Source organism: Trichinella spiralis (genome assembly GCF_000181795.1).
Source record: "Trichinella spiralis strain ISS 195 chromosome Unknown Scfld1557, whole genome shotgun sequence".
Taxonomy (NCBI): domain Eukaryota; kingdom Metazoa; phylum Nematoda; class Enoplea; order Trichinellida; family Trichinellidae; genus Trichinella; species Trichinella spiralis.
In genome coordinates, this window is record NW_003528496.1 from 1,528,040 (window position 1) to 1,544,605 (window position 16,566).

At 36.7% G+C, this 16,566-nt stretch overlaps 6 protein-coding genes across 6 annotated transcripts; 3 read left to right on the forward strand and 3 right to left on the reverse strand.

The window, feature by feature from the left end:
* Positions 1–855: 855 nt before the first annotated feature.
* Tsp_04942 (conserved hypothetical protein) lies at positions 856–1,281 on the reverse strand. Its single transcript, XM_003369481.1, has 3 exons — positions 1,251–1,281; positions 977–1,191; positions 856–942 (listed from the first exon to the last, which is right to left on the reverse strand). The coding sequence occupies exons 1-3, from the start codon at positions 1,279–1,281 to the stop codon at positions 856–858; spliced, it is 333 nt and encodes a 110-aa protein (XP_003369529.1).
* A 335-nt stretch (positions 1,282–1,616) lies between these two features.
* Tsp_04943 (putative zinc finger protein) lies at positions 1,617–3,303 on the forward strand. The gene is made up of 3 exons (XM_003369482.1): positions 1,617–1,862; positions 1,964–2,395; positions 2,806–3,303. Exons 1-3 carry the CDS (start codon positions 1,617–1,619, stop codon positions 3,301–3,303), a joined length of 1,176 nt encoding a protein of 391 aa, XP_003369530.1.
* A 1,988-nt stretch (positions 3,304–5,291) lies between these two features.
* Tsp_04944 (conserved hypothetical protein) lies at positions 5,292–6,064 on the forward strand. The gene is made up of 2 exons (XM_003369483.1): positions 5,292–5,863; positions 6,040–6,064. Exons 1-2 carry the CDS (start codon positions 5,292–5,294, stop codon positions 6,062–6,064), a joined length of 597 nt encoding a protein of 198 aa, XP_003369531.1.
* A 1,837-nt stretch (positions 6,065–7,901) lies between these two features.
* Positions 7,902–9,562, forward strand: Tsp_04945 (tigger transposable element-derived protein 6). The gene is made up of 3 exons (XM_003369484.1): positions 7,902–7,955; positions 8,279–8,735; positions 9,087–9,562. The coding sequence occupies exons 1-3, from the start codon at positions 7,902–7,904 to the stop codon at positions 9,560–9,562; spliced, it is 987 nt and encodes a 328-aa protein (XP_003369532.1).
* Positions 9,563–10,836: 1,274 nt separating this feature from the next.
* On the reverse strand, positions 10,837–11,540 carry Tsp_04946 (conserved hypothetical protein). The gene is made up of 4 exons (XM_003369485.1): positions 11,473–11,540; positions 11,358–11,418; positions 11,179–11,235; positions 10,837–11,130 (listed from the first exon to the last, which is right to left on the reverse strand). Exons 1-4 carry the CDS (start codon positions 11,538–11,540, stop codon positions 10,837–10,839), a joined length of 480 nt encoding a protein of 159 aa, XP_003369533.1.
* A 342-nt stretch (positions 11,541–11,882) lies between these two features.
* Positions 11,883–14,737, reverse strand: Tsp_04947 (putative PAN domain protein). The gene is given in 6 exon segments (XM_003369486.1): positions 11,883–12,205; positions 12,441–12,699; positions 12,715–12,794; positions 13,242–13,355; positions 14,179–14,470; positions 14,717–14,737. 6 exon segments carry the CDS (start codon positions 14,735–14,737, stop codon positions 11,883–11,885), a joined length of 1,089 nt encoding a protein of 362 aa, XP_003369534.1.
* Positions 14,738–16,566: the final 1,829 nt, after the last annotated feature.

The window sequence follows — 16,566 nt, forward strand, 5'->3', positions numbered from 1 at the left end:
TCACATATGTTGGTAAAGGGTGATTTTAATACAAGGGGGAAATGCACAATTACAAATTGTTCACAGTTCAGCTTTTCCAGGTTAACTAAGGAGTGACAACTACTAAGTTGTTAGCATGTGATGAATTTCTTGATTTTAGTGGGAGTGTTCTATTTAAATCTTTTTTTATTTGCAATTCCAAGAAATTTTACTTTAATATTTTACAAAGGTTTTTTTGGTTAGGAAACATCCATATATGTATTTTTATACGTGTCGGAGGAGTTTTGCTGTTTTTATGAAAAATCCTGTTGGACATTCATACTTTTCATATAAAATGAAGTCGAACTTGGTTAAGTGCATAAGATTTTGGCCGAAGAAAATTCCCTGTATTTAATTAAACGATAAAATAATGGATAAGTGCATGGAAATTCTTTCGAAATTCCATGCCCACTTATAACCAAGTTCAAATGTAATTTGAAATGCAACATCAAACAGATCAGCTGCATCATAGGCGCAGCTTTTCATGCGGAATGTTCAGATATTTCATTATCATTAAAATATATATTAAAAGGTTGCAAATGGAAATAAAAACAGATGGCAATTTAAGTGTTCACCAACGCACTAGTCGGTTTCGTTCAGATGTAAAAATAGAAAGTTTACAATTTACACCGTATGTATAAAACTAAATTTGTTTTTTGATTTGTAAATAATATTGCAGATTTTTTATTTAAATAAAATATACGAAGGAAAACATTAACACTGATGAAAGAAGTCAAAACTTTCATAAGTTGAAAATAAAATTCTTTGATTGCTAACAAGAAAGATTTTCAGAGAACAGTCAGACGGAAATTAAAAACTTATTTCGATGCTAACAAATTAGCAGTTGCCATGCCTAGTTTTAGCTGACAACTGCAGCTGTGGATAATTTATCACTTGTTGACTTTCGCATTGTATTAAAATCACCTTTAGCTAATCATCAGAATATTTTCTGACAAACGGAAAACCATCTAATGTAGGGGTAGCCAAAGTGATCGATATCGACCCCTTGGGGTCGATGGAACTGTCTAAGGGGTCGATAAAGGCTTAGGGGTCGAATGGTGGTCGATGAACTCCGGGATCGAATACGAACTTTGAAATCCCATCTGAGTAATTTATTTCGTCGAGAACTATTTTGTAACAATAATTTATACTTTTCTGAACTATCAACAGACACTACCAGAAATTAATTTCGTTTTGTTAAGAGTATTTTCGACTTCAGGCTAAATTTTCACCACCTTTTCTTACTGGTCGTTTAGACGCCATTTAGACAAAATGCGGCTTTATTCTAAGAGTTTGATAAATGTGTTGCATAGGCCTTTGTCAGATATTTTCGCGTCTTTCATCACATCAGATGAATTGGTAAAGGAGATTTTAGTACTAAGCTAAATGATAAATTGTGCGCAGTTGCTTGGGGTGGACGTCCGCGTGAGAGCGCCCGCGCGTAATTAAATCAATGCATGACAGCGAGCGTAGCTGCGCTTCATTTCTGGACATTTCTGCTAAGTATAATGGCGAGCGCTGATGCAAAGAAGAAGTGTAGACAATATTCGCAAGAATATTTGAAATTTGGTTTCATACTTTCTTTTTCTAATGAAACCATGCCTATGTGCCTACTATGTCAGAAGGTTTTCACTAACGATGCCATGAAGCCTTCAAAGATGAAAGACCACCTTGAAAGGGTTCACCCTGATAAGAAAAACAAAGATGTTGAGTTTTTTAAGGTGCTGAAAGAAAAAATCAGAAATCAACCCAATTTGAAGTCGTTTTTTAAAGCGCCTGGTACTGTTGATTGTGAAGGTGGACTGAAGGCATCATACACAATCTCACTTAATATTGCAAACAAAGTTCGTTATACCAGCTATTAAAGAAGTAATTGAAACTGTTATGAAGAAAGACTCTGAATCTGTTCTGAAGTGTATCCCTCTTAAGTGCAAAGACAGTGCAGCGACGCATCGATGAAATGGCCAGCGATGTGGAGAAAATGTTGGTGTCTGAGCTGCAACATAGCAAATTTTCCATCCAACTAAATGAGTCAGCTTTCGGTTGCTCGAATATTCTTATGGCCTATGTAAGATATTATAGTGAAAGCCTAAAGTGCATTGTTGATGAGTTTTTGTTTGCTAATTATCTTAAAGGTGATGCAAAAGGTGAGACAATTTTTCGATCCTTAGAGGATTATTTGAAGGAACACAATGTTCCTTTCAGGAATATTACTGCAGTGGCTACCGATGGTGCACCAGCAATGGTTGGCCGTTACGGAGGATTTGCCACCTTACTCAAGGAAACGGTTCCTGATGTACGCGCTGTTCACTGTATGTTACACAGACATCATCTTGTTGCCAAGAACCTCAGTGGTGAATTGCATGCTGCCTTAAAAGTTTGTATTAAGGCAGTCAATAAAATTAAAGGGCAACCGTTGAATTCCCGACTATTTGCAATGTTATGTGAAAAAAATGATGAAATTTTTAACAAACTGCTTTTTCACACGGAAGTAAGATGGTTGTCAAGAGGGGATTGCTTACAAAGACTTGTTGATTTGTATCACTCCACTGTGGAGTTTCTTGCTGATGTGAACCAGACATTATGTGAGGAGATGATAAGTGTAAGAACCATCTGTTCTATTTGGCAGACCTGTATTCAAAATTTAATGAAATCCAGAAACGTCTGCAAGGAAAAGATGTCACCATTATTGAAGCAAGAACACTGCTAATAGGCTTCCAAGCTAAAATAGGCCTATTTAAATCGTTTTTGGCACGACGAGATTTTAAGTATTTTTCGAATTTACAGAAACTGGAAGAAGGAGCACATGTTTCAGACCAGGACTTGGAAACATACATCAATCACCTGGAAAAATTAGAGGAAGACTTTAAAATAGGTTTTGAAGACCTAGAGAGCATGACGGTACCGGACTGGATAATCGCACCATTCGACATAGAAACAGGAAATGCGAACATTGAATTTTCATTGCAAGAAGAGCATGTTGAGATGAGCGCGGATCTTGAAGCTGAATTACTGTTCAAACATAAAAGCCTCAGTAAGTTCTGGAGTAGTGTAAATATCACTAATAAATACCCCAAGCTAAGTGCAGCAGCTCAGCCATTTTTATTAGCTTTTCCAAGTTCATACCAGGTTGAAGCTGGTTTTAGCCACGTAAATGCGATTTTATCAAAGCAAAGGAACATACTGAACCTGGAAATGCGTGGAGACTTCCGCCTGAAACTCACCAATTTCCAGCCAAATATCAATGCCCTTGCTGCTGCTCATCAAACACATCCTTCACATTAACGATGCCAAGGAGATAAATAAAACATATCATAATAGTTAAATAAAAAATTACCAACTACTTTGAATTCACATGAATACGGCCATTATAGGAACACATATACAAATTGACAAAGGGATAATTAAACGTAAAGGTAAAATAAATCTGATAGAGAATCAGTAATTGTGAAAAGGGTAAAGAATAAATCTGATTAAAAATTATGATGGATTAAAATTTTTGATTAATTAAAAATAAATAAAAGGGTGATACATTATAATAAAGAAATTTATCATTAATAATGCATGTTTTATGAGCTTGGGGGTCGATGAGGCATCAAGGAGTACCATAGGGGGTGGATGATAAAAAAAAGTTTGGCTATCCCTGTTCTTAACAAAATCAATGATGAACAAAAGATGAATGATTTCCTGAGGGAATTCTTCAATTGCATTGACAAGTTGAAGGCCCTGGACTTGGAAACAGCTGATGACCTACTTTTGATTCTCTTGCTTTACGCTATTCCAGACTCATATGAAAGCTTTCGAGTTGCAATAGTCTCGCGACGAGTTGCCGAAGCCAGAAGTATTGAAAATAAAATTGCTGGAAGAATGCGAAGCTCGCAAGAATAGAGAACTGAAACAATGATGCTATGTTTGCCAGAGGGAACTGTCAGTTGAAAAATAGCCAACGTGCGATTGAAAATTGCCATCGCAAAGACAATTAAAAATCGTTCAAATATAAGTGCCATTGGTGTGGAAAGGTGGGACACAAGGCAAAGCATTGTCGATCAAACCCTGCTCGTCAGCCACAGCAGCGATAAATAAACACTCAGATGACCCATCAAGACTGCTACCCGGACAAAACGTCCGAGATTTCCCTTCACATTGGTGGCCGATCCAATTCGAAATGGTGCTTAGACTCTGGAGCATCATCTCACATGTGCTATAATAAAGAAATGTTTCTCTCCATGAAAAACATGAAACGAACCCTGAGTCTCGCGAATAACAAATCGACTGAAATTATGGGAACTGGAACGGCTAACTTGGAAATCCCAGGCAGTGTCGGAATGAGAACTTAAGCTGGACAACACACTCTACGTCCTTGACCTTAGGTCGAATCTACTTTCTGTTGCAAAAATTACTGAAAAGGGATTTCAAGTAATATTCCAAGAAAACTCCGCCATAATAACAAACCAGAATCTTGGAACAGTCATTGTCGCGCACAAGGAAGATGGTTTGTACTATGTCAAAAGTCCGACGTTTATAGCAGCCACCGCCGAAAGCAAAGTCCCCACATTAATGGAATGGCACCGACGCTTCTGTCATCTGAATAAAAGGAGCCTCCTAGAACTGACAAGACATGAAAAGGTATTTGGCATGAAAGTTGGCAAAGAAAAACTGCCGGTATGTGAAATATGTATTAAGGGGAAGCAGACGCAATCTCCCTTTCCAAAGAGTCAAACTAAGAGACGTTGTTGTCCATTAGAATTAATCCACACAGATATCTGTGGCCCTATGCGACAAAATTCCATAGGAGGATCGAAGTACTTTGTCACATTCATTGACGATCACTCCTAATGGTGTGAAACCTACTTCCTCAAGAATCGGATTGAAGTCTTAGATGCTTTCATGGACTTCAAATCACATGCCGAGAATGAAACTGGAAACAAAATTAAAACGTTGCGATCAGACAACGCAACTGAATACTGCAGCGAAAAGTTTCAGAAGTTCTTGAGAGTGAACGGTATCCGACACGAAACGTCAGTGCAATATACCGTGCTCGTGCAATATATATGCAAAATGGTGTGGCCGAGAGGAAAAATCGCACATTATTGGATATGGTGAGATGTATGTTACTGAAATCGAAGTTGTCACTCAACTTCTGGGCTGAAGCGATTTCAACGGCCTGTTATATCCGGAATCGTTGCCCGTCTAGGAGCTTGAATGGTGAAATACCATTAACATTATGGAACGGCAGGAAGCTTACTTTAAATTACTTTCGAACCTTCGGAGAAATGGCATACGAGCTTGACAAATCACCCGGAACAGGGAAGTTCAGCACACGATCAAAAGAATGCATATTGATCGGATACAGCACAGAATCAAAAGCGTACCGACTCTGGTGTCCCGCAGAAAGGAAGGTATTCAAAAGTCGAGACGTGAAATTCACCGGAAAATTTGGAAATGATGAAACGTTTCATCATCTCACCGCGCAAAACCAGGAATGGCCTGCCAACGACACCCGTGAAAAGGAAAATCAAACGCTTGAATTACAACTGACTGCTAACGAATCAAACAACACACATCAAAGTGGAGACACTCTTGTACAAAACGAACCAGAAGAAGTGACTGAGACAAGAAAAATAAAAGCATTTCCCGGAAGGCCAACATTGATCAGGAGTGGACGACGTGGGCGTCCGAAGAAAGTATACCAGAAAGATGAAATACAACCCGTCCCTCGTGAAGATGTCGCTTCAATAGCAGTAATGAGCGGCCCGAAAAGTGTGGCAGAAGCACTGACATGCCATGAATCAAAAAAAATGGTTGGAAGCAATGAAGCAGGTGATGGCGGACGTTCTGACGAAAGGTTTGTTCAAGCTGAAGCACAAAAAGTGCATATCAGAGATAGGTTTAACCCTTTCAGACCAGCAATTTTTTCTGTGAAACAATCTTTTTTTAAATATGCGTTTTAAACATGTTATGGTGTGTTTGTGAAACTTCTAATAGGATTTATTGTTTGAATAATATTATTGCCATTTTTAGAGCTGTATCAAAAGTGATACACTGACCCTCAAAGGAGTGCACGTTTCTATAACTAATTGTGCATACGCTTATTGTTCATATGTACGCAGGCATGCAGTAATTGGCAGGCAAATAATTATTTATGAAATTCTGTAAAGCAGTTTCTGTTGCTACTTAGGCATAGGTAAATACTGCATTTTTTGCACAGGCACGTCGCTAATTTAGAACAGTCTGCATTTTTTTCGCGTTTATGTGATTTCTGGCCAATGGCTAGTTTGGTCCTTTGCTACTTCTCTTGAGAGGTCAGTTGGTCGTCTTCCCAATCGTCTTGACGTCAGGGCTGGCGTTGGAGAAGACGCACGAGAATGGCTTCTGGAAGTTGCAATAGGCTTGTTCACAAGACACAAGGACTGACTAACTTGGCAAGTAAAGCTTAGTAGGTCCAGTGTGCCTGTGCATGGTCCAGGCATCTCTTTTCTGTCCCTCTTATACAGTTGCCATGCATTTGTCATGGCAGTGCTGATGATCCAAAAGAAAATGCGACGGGTCCATTTTCGACTTTTGTGTTCGATGCGGTATAGAACAGAAAGCATATTCTTCAGGTCTATGCCACCCATATCAATGTTGTAATTTTTTAAAATGTTTGGGATTTCAACGTTTAATTATTGACAGGTGCATGGGGCAGCAACTACCAAATCACAGCAACTACTAGACGTGTAGTGAGGACGCGATCTCAGTAATAAATATGAGCGATGGTGCAAAACTTTTAGAAATGTTATTGATTGCATCTGACAATAATTCATTAGACATCCTAAATGATTTTTCTCAGAAAAGTAATACGGGGTTGGGCAAGCGATTCTGAGTACGTTGAGGGTAGTAAACATGATGCGCAGTTTCCGTTAAAGCCCAGTGTATCAAAATTGATACAGGTATACTAAGGAACTCTACTCAGCACCCCAAAAACTTTAGAGGCTGCTGTTAATTTTAACATCATCTTCACATCAGCACCAACTAGTAAAAAAATTATTATCCTTAAATTCTGCTCAGTTCTCAATTTATACATCAAAATGCAAATTCATGTTTTTTCGTCTCACCTACTTGTACAGTAGGGCGCATTATAAAAAATCTACTAAGATGAGAAAAAAATGGCAATAAAATATTGTTAAGACAAATGTCAAAAATACATAAACACAAGCATGGCTAACAAAAACGTTTCAGTAAATAGCTATGGGGCATACAACATTATGTATCAAAATTGATACGGTGGGCCTGAAAGGGTAAAAAATCTTTGTGGTGAGAGCCCAAAGCAATTCAACAATGTAGGATAAGTGTTGGGACACATTGTTGATTGATAAGATTTTCTTTTATGGTAGAAAATAAAAGTATTATACTTAACCATCTTTATATTCCTGCTGTGTTGTAACCCTCACTCCGAGTGACGTGAGTGTGTATGCGTGTCAGTAGTGTGTTGTGTTGCCTGTCCTTTTAACTTACTCGTATCGTGTGTGTTCAATTGTGTTTTGGTCAATAAATAGCAGAAAACGCTTTACCGTTGTGCGTTAACTCATCACCGCAATCAACCTTCCTCGAATATACAACAAATACAATACAGTAGAATATCGTTAGTACGTTCCCGCTTAGCACGTTTTCCTGCTTTGTACGCTGGTTTTCTGAAGTCCCGACTCCATTTATATAACATGTACGTAATGAGATCCCCGTTATCACGCTCGGCAATCCCGCTTAGTACGTTCAGATTTGTGATGGTGATTGGACTTTGATGACGTAATTGTTGCATTGATTGTCATGCACTACGACAATTGGAACGAATAATTTTACCGTATACAACAAAGCCATCGCACGTGGCAAATAAAGTCGTACTGAACATGATTAAGCGTGGGAGAATGCCTGCAGGCCACCGTCGCTTTATGTTTGTTGTTGTTTGTGCTAGGTGGCGCTGGCGATAGCGTAGTTTAATTGGTTGTTTGTGAGTGAAAACGAGGTAAGCTGCATTTGAAATTTTGCCGTTATTATCTAGCGACAGAGTTTTCAAAATGGAGAAAAAAGAACGGCGCCAAATTACGACTGCTCAGAAACTTCAGATCATTCAAATCATGTTGATGAAAACCCTAACATGAAGCGCATCGACATTGCGCGAATGATGAAAATCCCTTCATCAACGTTAAACACGATTCTTGCGAAGCGCAAGACTTTAGAATCTGCTTGCAATGATGGAAATTCAAGCACCCGCAAATGAATTCAGAGTGGAAATTTTGCAGAACTGGAAGAAGTGCTACAAAAATGGTTCAAACAAGTGCGAACCTCGAACGTTCCGGTAGATGGAACCGTTGTGCGATCAAAGGCAGCTGAATTAGCACATATAATGGGAATCAATGATTTCAAAGCATCAAATGGATGGATTAACAGATTTAGACAGAGACACGGTCTTGTGTACCGCAGTATACGTGGTGAAGCCGCTGGCGTGAACAGATACACGGTTGACACATGGAAGGACAGGTTGCAAGTTCTGCTAAATGATTACCGCCCTGATGACGTTTTCAATGCCGACGAGATGGGTCTGTTTTACCGTATATTGCCGGACAAAACTCTTACTTTTAAAGGTGAAAATTGCAGTGGCGACAAACTAAGCAAAGAAAGACTCACTGTCCTGCTGTGCTGCAATGAATCTGGAACAGAGATGGTAAAACCGCTTGTCATAGGTAAAGCAAAAAATCCCCGATGTTTTAAAAATGTTCGGACCTTTCCCTGCACATATCATGCAAACTCTAACTCATGGATGACAATGGCCATTTTTGAATCCTTTTTGCGGATGTTGGATGCTGAAATGAGGTCCATGAAAAGAAAAATTTTGCTTTTTATTGACCAGTGCCCTGCTCATCCCTCTGACACGTCATATTTGAGTCATGTGAAGGTAGTATTCTTTCCATCAAATTGCACTAGTCACCTGCAGCCGCTTGATCAAGGCATCATTCGATGCGTAAAGCAATGCTATAGAAAAAGACTTGTATATGACAGACTGGCTTCACTTGAAGCACCAAAGAAAATTTCAGTTCTGGGTGCAATGAATTTCTTAAATTCTGCTTGGAATTCTATTGATGCCAACGCAGTGATCAACTGCTTTAATAAATCAGGCTTTTGCCGCAAGCTTTTTAATTCTGCTGTGGTAGAGGATACGGATGAAAGTGTCACAATTTCAAAGGAATGGCAACAAATTGCTGGAACAAATGCTACGTTCAGTGACTATGTGGATTGTGACAGCAGCTTATTTGCCTTTCAGCAGTCATCGCTGAAAGAAATATTAGGGCAGCATCAGGCGGATGCCAATCAGGAAGACAACGATGATGATGGTGATAAAGAACAAGAAGCGCTACCTATTCCGACTCTGACGGCAGCCTTCGAGGCAATGGACACTGTCCGACATTACGTCTGCAGTTTTAACGTCGATGAGAAAGTTATTAATCAGTTGTCGAAAATAGTCACAGTTATTTGCGAATTAGGAAAAAAACATGAAACAAACTACTATTGATAAATTTTTCACTAGAACAAATTGAATAAAATTACTGTGCTGATTATGACTTGATTATGTTTCCCGCTTAGTACGTTTTTCCGCTTAGTACGTCCATTTTTTCAGGTCCCCAGATGAACGTACTAACGGATTCTATTGTATAATGTAATTGTAAAATCCTACGCTTCGATTTATAATTTTACATATTCGATCTGACTTGACCGAAATTCCAATTCCAATAGCGTACATTATTAAGCTGTTACTCTGTCAACGTTTGTGATTGATTTATTGGAACAGCTGCCGTTGTTTAATGGGAAAAGAAACAACCGTTGTTGTTATTGAACCAGAGAACAACAGTTAATTATTTAGTTGCGTTCAGATCGTGGTAGAAAATAGTTGCTGTGATCATTTTCGTTCGTACTTTGCCTGTGTTTCATTTTATATTCAATAAAATATATTTGAGATTATCACAGGCAAAAAAGCGAGATTTGTGAAATTCAAATTTAACCGCGAAAGAAGACAGTTAGTTCTAGAACCTAATTGTCCATCACAAAGTGTAGTACGATTACCCTGCAAGTCTACTACAGTAATATAATATAATATAATATAATATAATATAATATGTAAGAACCGTAGGAGGTTTCTGTACGCCCGCGATGCTGAAGTACAATTTGCCAGACGTTCGATCGTCGGGCAAATGAGAGTGGACTGTATAATGTAGATTCTCCTTGGCCAACCGAATACTGGGTAGTCAAGAAGACGGTCGCGTAAAGTAGGATGCAAGCAGATCGAAACACACAACGAATATACGTTCGTTTATTCAGCTATGAATAATCAGAGGAACGCACTCCGTCGACAGCAGCGAACAGAGAGTCAATGTATAACAGGACGAAACAACAGTACGAGAAATCGACGGTTACTCAAACGACAGCGAGTTCGGCTAACTTCGACAACCTCACGGATAGTACTCGCGCGCTCGTCCATCTGGCGGCTTCTTCAAGTACTTTGTTGACGCGCAACTGACGCAATGTCGTAAACAGCCATTGTCTAGCACGCAACGGTCATCCATCAATGTCTGCACAGGGGTCTATCCGGCCCCGGACGATGCCGGCAGATGCTGAGATAACGATCTGGCCGACGGTGTGCGGGAATTGTCTTCGTCCTACCCGCGACTTCTGGCCACCAGCCCCAGGCCAGGTCACACCGACTAGGTCGGTGTTGTTCCGTTCCGAACAACATTTTTAAAGAAAAAAATTGAATTGAAAAAAGGGGCAAATTCTCATTCCTTTCACATCTTACTTTGATAAAAGGACAACGGAAACACAGTAAGCACAATGTGAGCAGTAATCCGTCCCGTTCGGTTCCGTTGCAATTGTGAAGTTAATGGTACATAATTGTACCTGCACATCCCGCCAAAATTTTTGTAGAACATCGACAGTAAGGGACGCCAAGTTGGAAGCCGGTGATTGTTTTTGCGGCTGCTGTTCCGTTTTTCTAATTTTGTCATTGGTGTTTTTGCCGTTTTGTGCTTTGTCTAATATACAATTAACTTCTTGCGATTGTATGAATCCATGTAACGCCGATGAGCGCTACACTATTATTGTTGTTTAGTTTTTATTATTCCACGTATATATTACATTATGAACAGTATGTAGCGTTAAAGAGAAAAACATTTTATTTCTAATAAATAAAGTCTAAATAATAAATAAATTTTATATTATTAAATTAAATGACACACACGACTGTTCTACCATTACAAACTAACTATTTGCCGCACAAAACAAAATGTCTCAAAGTGAATAGCATCGTTTTATACCAGCAGTTGATTCGGGAAATTGTTAAGTCGAATAGTCGATTGCGGCAATTGGGAGCTAGTGCTTTAATAGCTAGATGTACATTCGCATTTTGACTATGATGATATAGATTCTTACTGTACTAGCCGTGATTTATTTACCAAGCGTGAGTGCGCTGTGCGGCAGATGCCATGGCACTTTACCATTGAAAAATTTCAATGGTGCAATGCTTCAAGTTAGCCAAACACTGAGTTATGAAATTCATGTCCGTGCTGTCTATAGGTTGAGGTCTTCCCTGAAAATTAAAAAATGTGCAGTGTAAGATATTTCTTTTCGTCTTTATTGCACTAAAATTGAATGAAGTAAAGACGAATTGTTTCATTCATCACCCAAATGTAAGCTTCAATGATATAAATGCATGTGCAGCAATATACATATTTATAAGTTTGTCTATATTGTGATAATAATCAGAATTAATTAAAGTTTTAAATGCAATGTAATTATTGCGTGTAGAGATAACACGTATTTTTGGACTCTGCAGATAATGTTTATCCTATGTTTGGTTCACAGAAAAGCAGCTCTGCAAAAACAGAATCACTGTCTCTGATGAAATGATTTTGTAAATGAGTCATTCGTTCCAAAAGAAAGCAGCTTTCATGAATGAAGTAAATAGCTGCGCATTTGATTGCGTGCGTAACTGCTGCACAGTTTGTTAGACATTCTTGCAGAGTAGCTATATTTCGTATTTCTGCTATAACTGACCAACCGGTTAAAATTAAAGGTTTATAAAATTCCAGTTGACAAACTTCATCCAGAATCGGTAAGAGATGCAATTCAGGTGGATCGTTGTCAGCACGTTCGTTTTCTCTATCTAAAACAAAAGAATGAAAAAAATCAAACAAGTTTTAATTGTGGCAGATGTCAGTAAAAATTGATTTTCATGATGCTTTTATGAAAGCAAAATAATTTTGTTCGAAAAATAAGAACAGTTAATTTCAATGTTTGAGTTAGTTTGATTTTATTACTAAAAATTGACATACTACTCAATGTATGCATTCAATAAATTTTTAATATAATTTGCAATGTTGTGATTACAACTCTCTTACCTTTTGAGCAATTGCTAAGAGTTGAAAAATGGAATCCTTCATTTAAATAAACTTCATCGTCATTATTTCCAAGAACTGCAATGAGGCATGCTTTACTTTCTTTAGAATAAGCAATACCTAGGCATAAACCGAAGATTCTTATAAAGCGGCATATGCTTATGCAATCGTTGAAAAATGAAATATTCTCATATAGTTGAACAAGGTTTATCCATGGAATTACGTTTGAAATTGTATGCTGTACTGTGCATATTTCTTTATGCTGAAACAAAGAAACTTTTTTTTCAGTGGTGAAATGATTTGAATGCTTTAGTGGAAGCATTCTTAGGTCTTTCACAATGTTGATCAGCATTCCATCTGGAACAAAAAAATTTTAACAGCTTCATGCCGCTTCTGGCTTTAGCAGCCATACTACTTTTCTAAGTTAATTTTATGAGTTGCATGTGACATTACTTGTTTCTTCATCGTGGCAAATTTATGTAATCACTGCTTATTTAAAAATAATTCACAAGAATTTACAAATTTACAACTATAATCATAAAATGTAATAATTATAATATTTAAGAATAAATGATTGTGCAAATTTAATTATAATAAGTGAATTACTCATGCTGAAATTCGAAACACTTGGCGCTATCATACTAAAGTTCTATCATGTTATGCGACTTTCATCTTAATATGCAAATCATATTTTACATTTAGTAGCTTTCTTACCGTCAGAAAATTGTATTATACGGCGGTTGAGTGGGCTTTTTGGAAAAGCGTACTTTTTTTCAATACTAAAAATGAGACACGTTTTTTCACCATATGAGAAATAGTATCCATCACAGTAATCTGCCCAGATTTCATCTAAGCATATCATTAAACAATAGGTTTCATTTACAGTCTCCCATAATCCAATGCGAATGCCGGCTTTCGCTGCATAAAATTGTGCCTCATATAGTGATACTGTCAGATTAAATATATTGTAAACAGTTGGGGCTATTTCTCCAAACCTTGGGATAGAATACGCATATGGAAAATCAAAATCTTAAAAGGAAAACACGATAAATATTGAAAAATAATAAAAATGAAAACATCATTCTGCTAAATAATTATATAAATAACAAATACTCATAAATATTATGTAAATAACAAGTAATTAGTAAGTATTAAATACTAATGGTTTGGCTGAAATTTTTATCAATGCTTTGACCATTTGTAAATAATAAGCGTATTTTCATTTACCGTTATAACATCTTAAAATAAAAAAAAACAGTGCAGAGGTTTGTAGAGTCGGTAATATTCCCCCAAGTAATGGTAAGTTTCTATCTCGAGATAGAAGAAGACAGGTTCCTTCTTGGGCAGAAAACAAGACGCTGTTGCATGAAGTGTATGTAGGTGCTTCACAAAATGCAATACAGCGTTTCAGAGAAGATGTTACAATAAGATGAATGCGCTGAGCATAAAAGTTTTCCACAAAAGGCAACACAAAAAACTCGCAATTCTTGTGTGTAGAAGGTGTGTGTATTGTTGCTGAATTATTCCTCTGATATACACTTTGAACTAAGATTCCCGCAGGAATGCTTGAAATGTCTAAATAAAACAGCAGTATATTTCAAACAGTACATTTTCTGATTTTAAATATTCATTTATGAATTTTCTGGTTTTTATTATTTTAAAAAATTCTGCCAAAAATGGAAAATGTTTTGTCTGGTGTATCATAGAAAATTTAATTTTTCATAAGTGATAAGTATCATACCTTCGTGACAGCTGTGCAGTAGAAGATGCATCGACTGCCCTATCTGATCGATTGGAAGCAAAATATGATCAGTTGCATTTTCGTAATACAAATTGCACACTTTTGCAAAAGGGCTGTATTTGATTAAATTACAGGAAGGTGAAAGCTGGTAACAAGCAGCTACACAACTTTCCATACTACAATAGGCCTGTTTAATGTGAAGAACGACCTCATGGCGAATTGCTTTTGCAGTTAACACACAGGTAGCGTCTAATTTCGGAATGTACAGTGACATCCACGAACAACTGACCAGCTGAAGAGAAAACATCACATTAAACGCTTAATTGAAAGATTCAACTCAGACTTACGTAACAATTTATGAAGCATATTGTTGCAAGAAGCGACCATTGCCTTAACATTGTATCTAAATGTAATTTATCTTTTCGTGCGTGTTATACAATTGTGTCCGGTTTACAAGATCTCGTCAAATTTCACGCATCTGTTCGCGTTAATCAGTTGTTCGGCAAATAAATTTTGCATACTAGAGGATGAATATTACCTTCGAAAACGGGCAGGACATCATTTTAACAGTTTATAAGTAATTATTGTTGTTTTCTGCAAAATTCAACAACTACAGAGGGTCAAGTTTATGTTATCCGGGGACAGGGATACATTAGCACAGCTTTGGACAAGAAAAGACTTCATGTTGAAAAGCAATTCACCTTAATCGACGAGCTTGATGTTCACGACAACGTTAGTTGACACCTAAGCCGTGTGTTGCTTATTTGCATATGGAATTATTTCTGCCATGAATAATGTTCATCATAGTAGCGAAAATTTAGTGGCAAACAGAGTGGTTTATTAGCTTTTAAATTTCAATTATTTTGATTTAAATAATTCATGTTTTATATTGGAACTTTATTTTATTTACAATAGTGACAATCAGTTAATTGTATTGAAATACAGCTGCGCGATTTAATTTATAGCAAACACTGTTTTAAATTTCGTGAAAATAGTGAAAAATCTTGATGCTAAGTAATATATATATATGTCAACAAATAACGTATAATGAATTAAATACCTACTTGAATGTGATGAGGTGTATAGCCATTGCACGATCATTGAAACATCACTTTCGAATAAAGAAAGTAACATATTTTTGGAGTAGCTTATCTTTGAATGCTTAAATATTTTAATCACTTTGCAATTCCATAAATACAGGCAATTGCATGCGTGTGTGTACTTGTGACATAGTATTGTTGCAGAATGTTATTTGCATTTTCATGTCCGCTGAAAGTGTTGATGTGAATAAGCTGGAATGAATTCAGTTTACATTCACTTAATGAGACCTTTAACTCATTATCAACTTCACTTTTTGTTCTGAATCTGGAAAGCATAGCAAATTAAATGCATTTATCAATAATGATGCAGATTAATTAGCAAATTCCAAAATGTAAAATATTGTGGACAATGTGCAGGTAGTAATATTTTATTAAAAAGCTGTCATCATTAAATTTGCATTATAATTTCTGGCACCTGTTATACGTTTACTTGTTTGTGCGCATGTGCATCTGTGTGTGTTTGTGGGTCTTAATATAAGTGCAAAATGTTATTTATATTTTTAAATCAACTTATAAGATGTTGGATGCAATTAAGCTGGGATGAATAGAGTTTACACTCACTTAATGAAATCTAGTTGAATGCAATTGAATTGCCCAATACGGAACTTTTGAAGTTCATTATGAAGTTGATTGGTTATTGATTGAGAAGTTGTGAAAGAGATTTTTTAAATTAGGCATTTGGAACTTATTTGAAATTATTTTTTTCTAACTTAAACAAATGATATTAATTTGTCATTTTATAATGTGATATGTTCAGACGTTGTGAACAATATTGAGCAGAAAAATTAAGAAAAATTAAGTAATTTACCTAATAATAATTCCACAAATGATGTAAAATATCAAAAGTAATAAATAAATAATACAAAGTAATAATGAAAAAAAAGTTCAAGCACTTTTTGCTTTTTCTATGCTTGGAATCGTTGCTGCTATTGCGGTATTCAGCTGAGGCTCTAAAATCCGAATCCATTACTCAGGGGACAAGCGAGTATTGCTGCCGAGTGATGTATGTGTTCACTTCGTAAGTGCTCACAAATCTGCAGACCAATCAACCACCACCTGTGGAATGCGAACGACCAAGCGGACGTTGTTTCTCTACTAATGCCGGTTGGAATGAAATAATTTTTATATTGAATGTAATTATCTCTGAATATTATATTATATTAGATTACATTATATTACATTACATTTCATTTCATTGCGTTACATTACGTTACATTGCATTACATTGCAAAAATTCATTATATTATATTATATTATATTATATTATATTATATTATATTATATGAAT

Excerpts from the sequence above, each read along its gene's own strand:
- Tsp_04947 (XM_003369486.1), bottom strand. The coding sequence starts at position 14,737 with ATGTCCTGCCCGTTTTCGAAG. Across the intron at positions 14,471-14,716 it reads TGTCCTGCCCGTTTTCGAAG|CTGGTCAGTTGTTCGTGGAT; the intron begins GTAATATTCATC and ends TTTTCTCTTCAG. Across the intron at positions 12,795-13,241 it reads TGGATACTATTTCTCATATG|ATGGAATGCTGATCAACATT; the intron begins GTGAAAAAACGT and ends TTTTTGTTCCAG.
- Tsp_04944 (XM_003369483.1), top strand. The coding sequence starts at position 5,292 with ATGGCATACGAGCTTGACAAATCACCCGGAACAGGGAAGTTCAGCACA. Across the intron at positions 5,864-6,039 it reads GGCGGACGTTCTGACGAAAG|AGCTGTATCAAAAGTGATAC; the intron begins GTTTGTTCAAGC and ends TGCCATTTTTAG.
- Tsp_04945 (XM_003369484.1), top strand. The coding sequence starts at position 7,902 with ATGATTAAGCGTGGGAGAATGCCTGCAGGCCACCGTCGCTTTATGTTT. Across the intron at positions 7,956-8,278 it reads GTCGCTTTATGTTTGTTGTT|AGTGGAAATTTTGCAGAACT; the intron begins GTTTGTGCTAGG and ends AAATGAATTCAG. Across the intron at positions 8,736-9,086 it reads GGTAAAACCGCTTGTCATAG|TTCTGGGTGCAATGAATTTC; the intron begins GTAAAGCAAAAA and ends AGAAAATTTCAG.
- Tsp_04946 (XM_003369485.1), bottom strand. The coding sequence starts at position 11,540 with ATGGTAAAGTGCCATGGCATCTGCCGCACAGCGCACTCACGCTTGGTA. Across the intron at positions 11,419-11,472 it reads AATAAATCACGGCTAGTACA|CACTAGCTCCCAATTGCCGC; the intron begins GTAAGAATCTAT and ends TAGCTATTAAAG. Across the intron at positions 11,236-11,357 it reads ATTTCCCGAATCAACTGCTG|ACTTTATTTATTAGAAATAA; the intron begins GTATAAAACGAT and ends TTTATTATTTAG.
- Tsp_04943 (XM_003369482.1), top strand. The coding sequence starts at position 1,617 with ATGCCTATGTGCCTACTATGTCAGAAGGTTTTCACTAACGATGCCATG. Across the intron at positions 1,863-1,963 it reads CACTTAATATTGCAAACAAA|CGACGCATCGATGAAATGGC; the intron begins GTTCGTTATACC and ends AAGACAGTGCAG. Across the intron at positions 2,396-2,805 it reads AATTGCATGCTGCCTTAAAA|AAACTGGAAGAAGGAGCACA; the intron begins GTTTGTATTAAG and ends TCGAATTTACAG.
- Tsp_04942 (XM_003369481.1), bottom strand. The coding sequence starts at position 1,281 with ATGGCGTCTAAACGACCAGTAAGAAAAGGTG. Across the intron at positions 1,192-1,250 it reads ACGACCAGTAAGAAAAGGTG|TGTCTGTTGATAGTTCAGAA; the intron begins GTGAAAATTTAG and ends AATTTCTGGTAG. Across the intron at positions 943-976 it reads CCTACATTAGATGGTTTTCC|GTGATTTTAATACAATGCGA; the intron begins GTTTGTCAGAAA and ends GATTAGCTAAAG.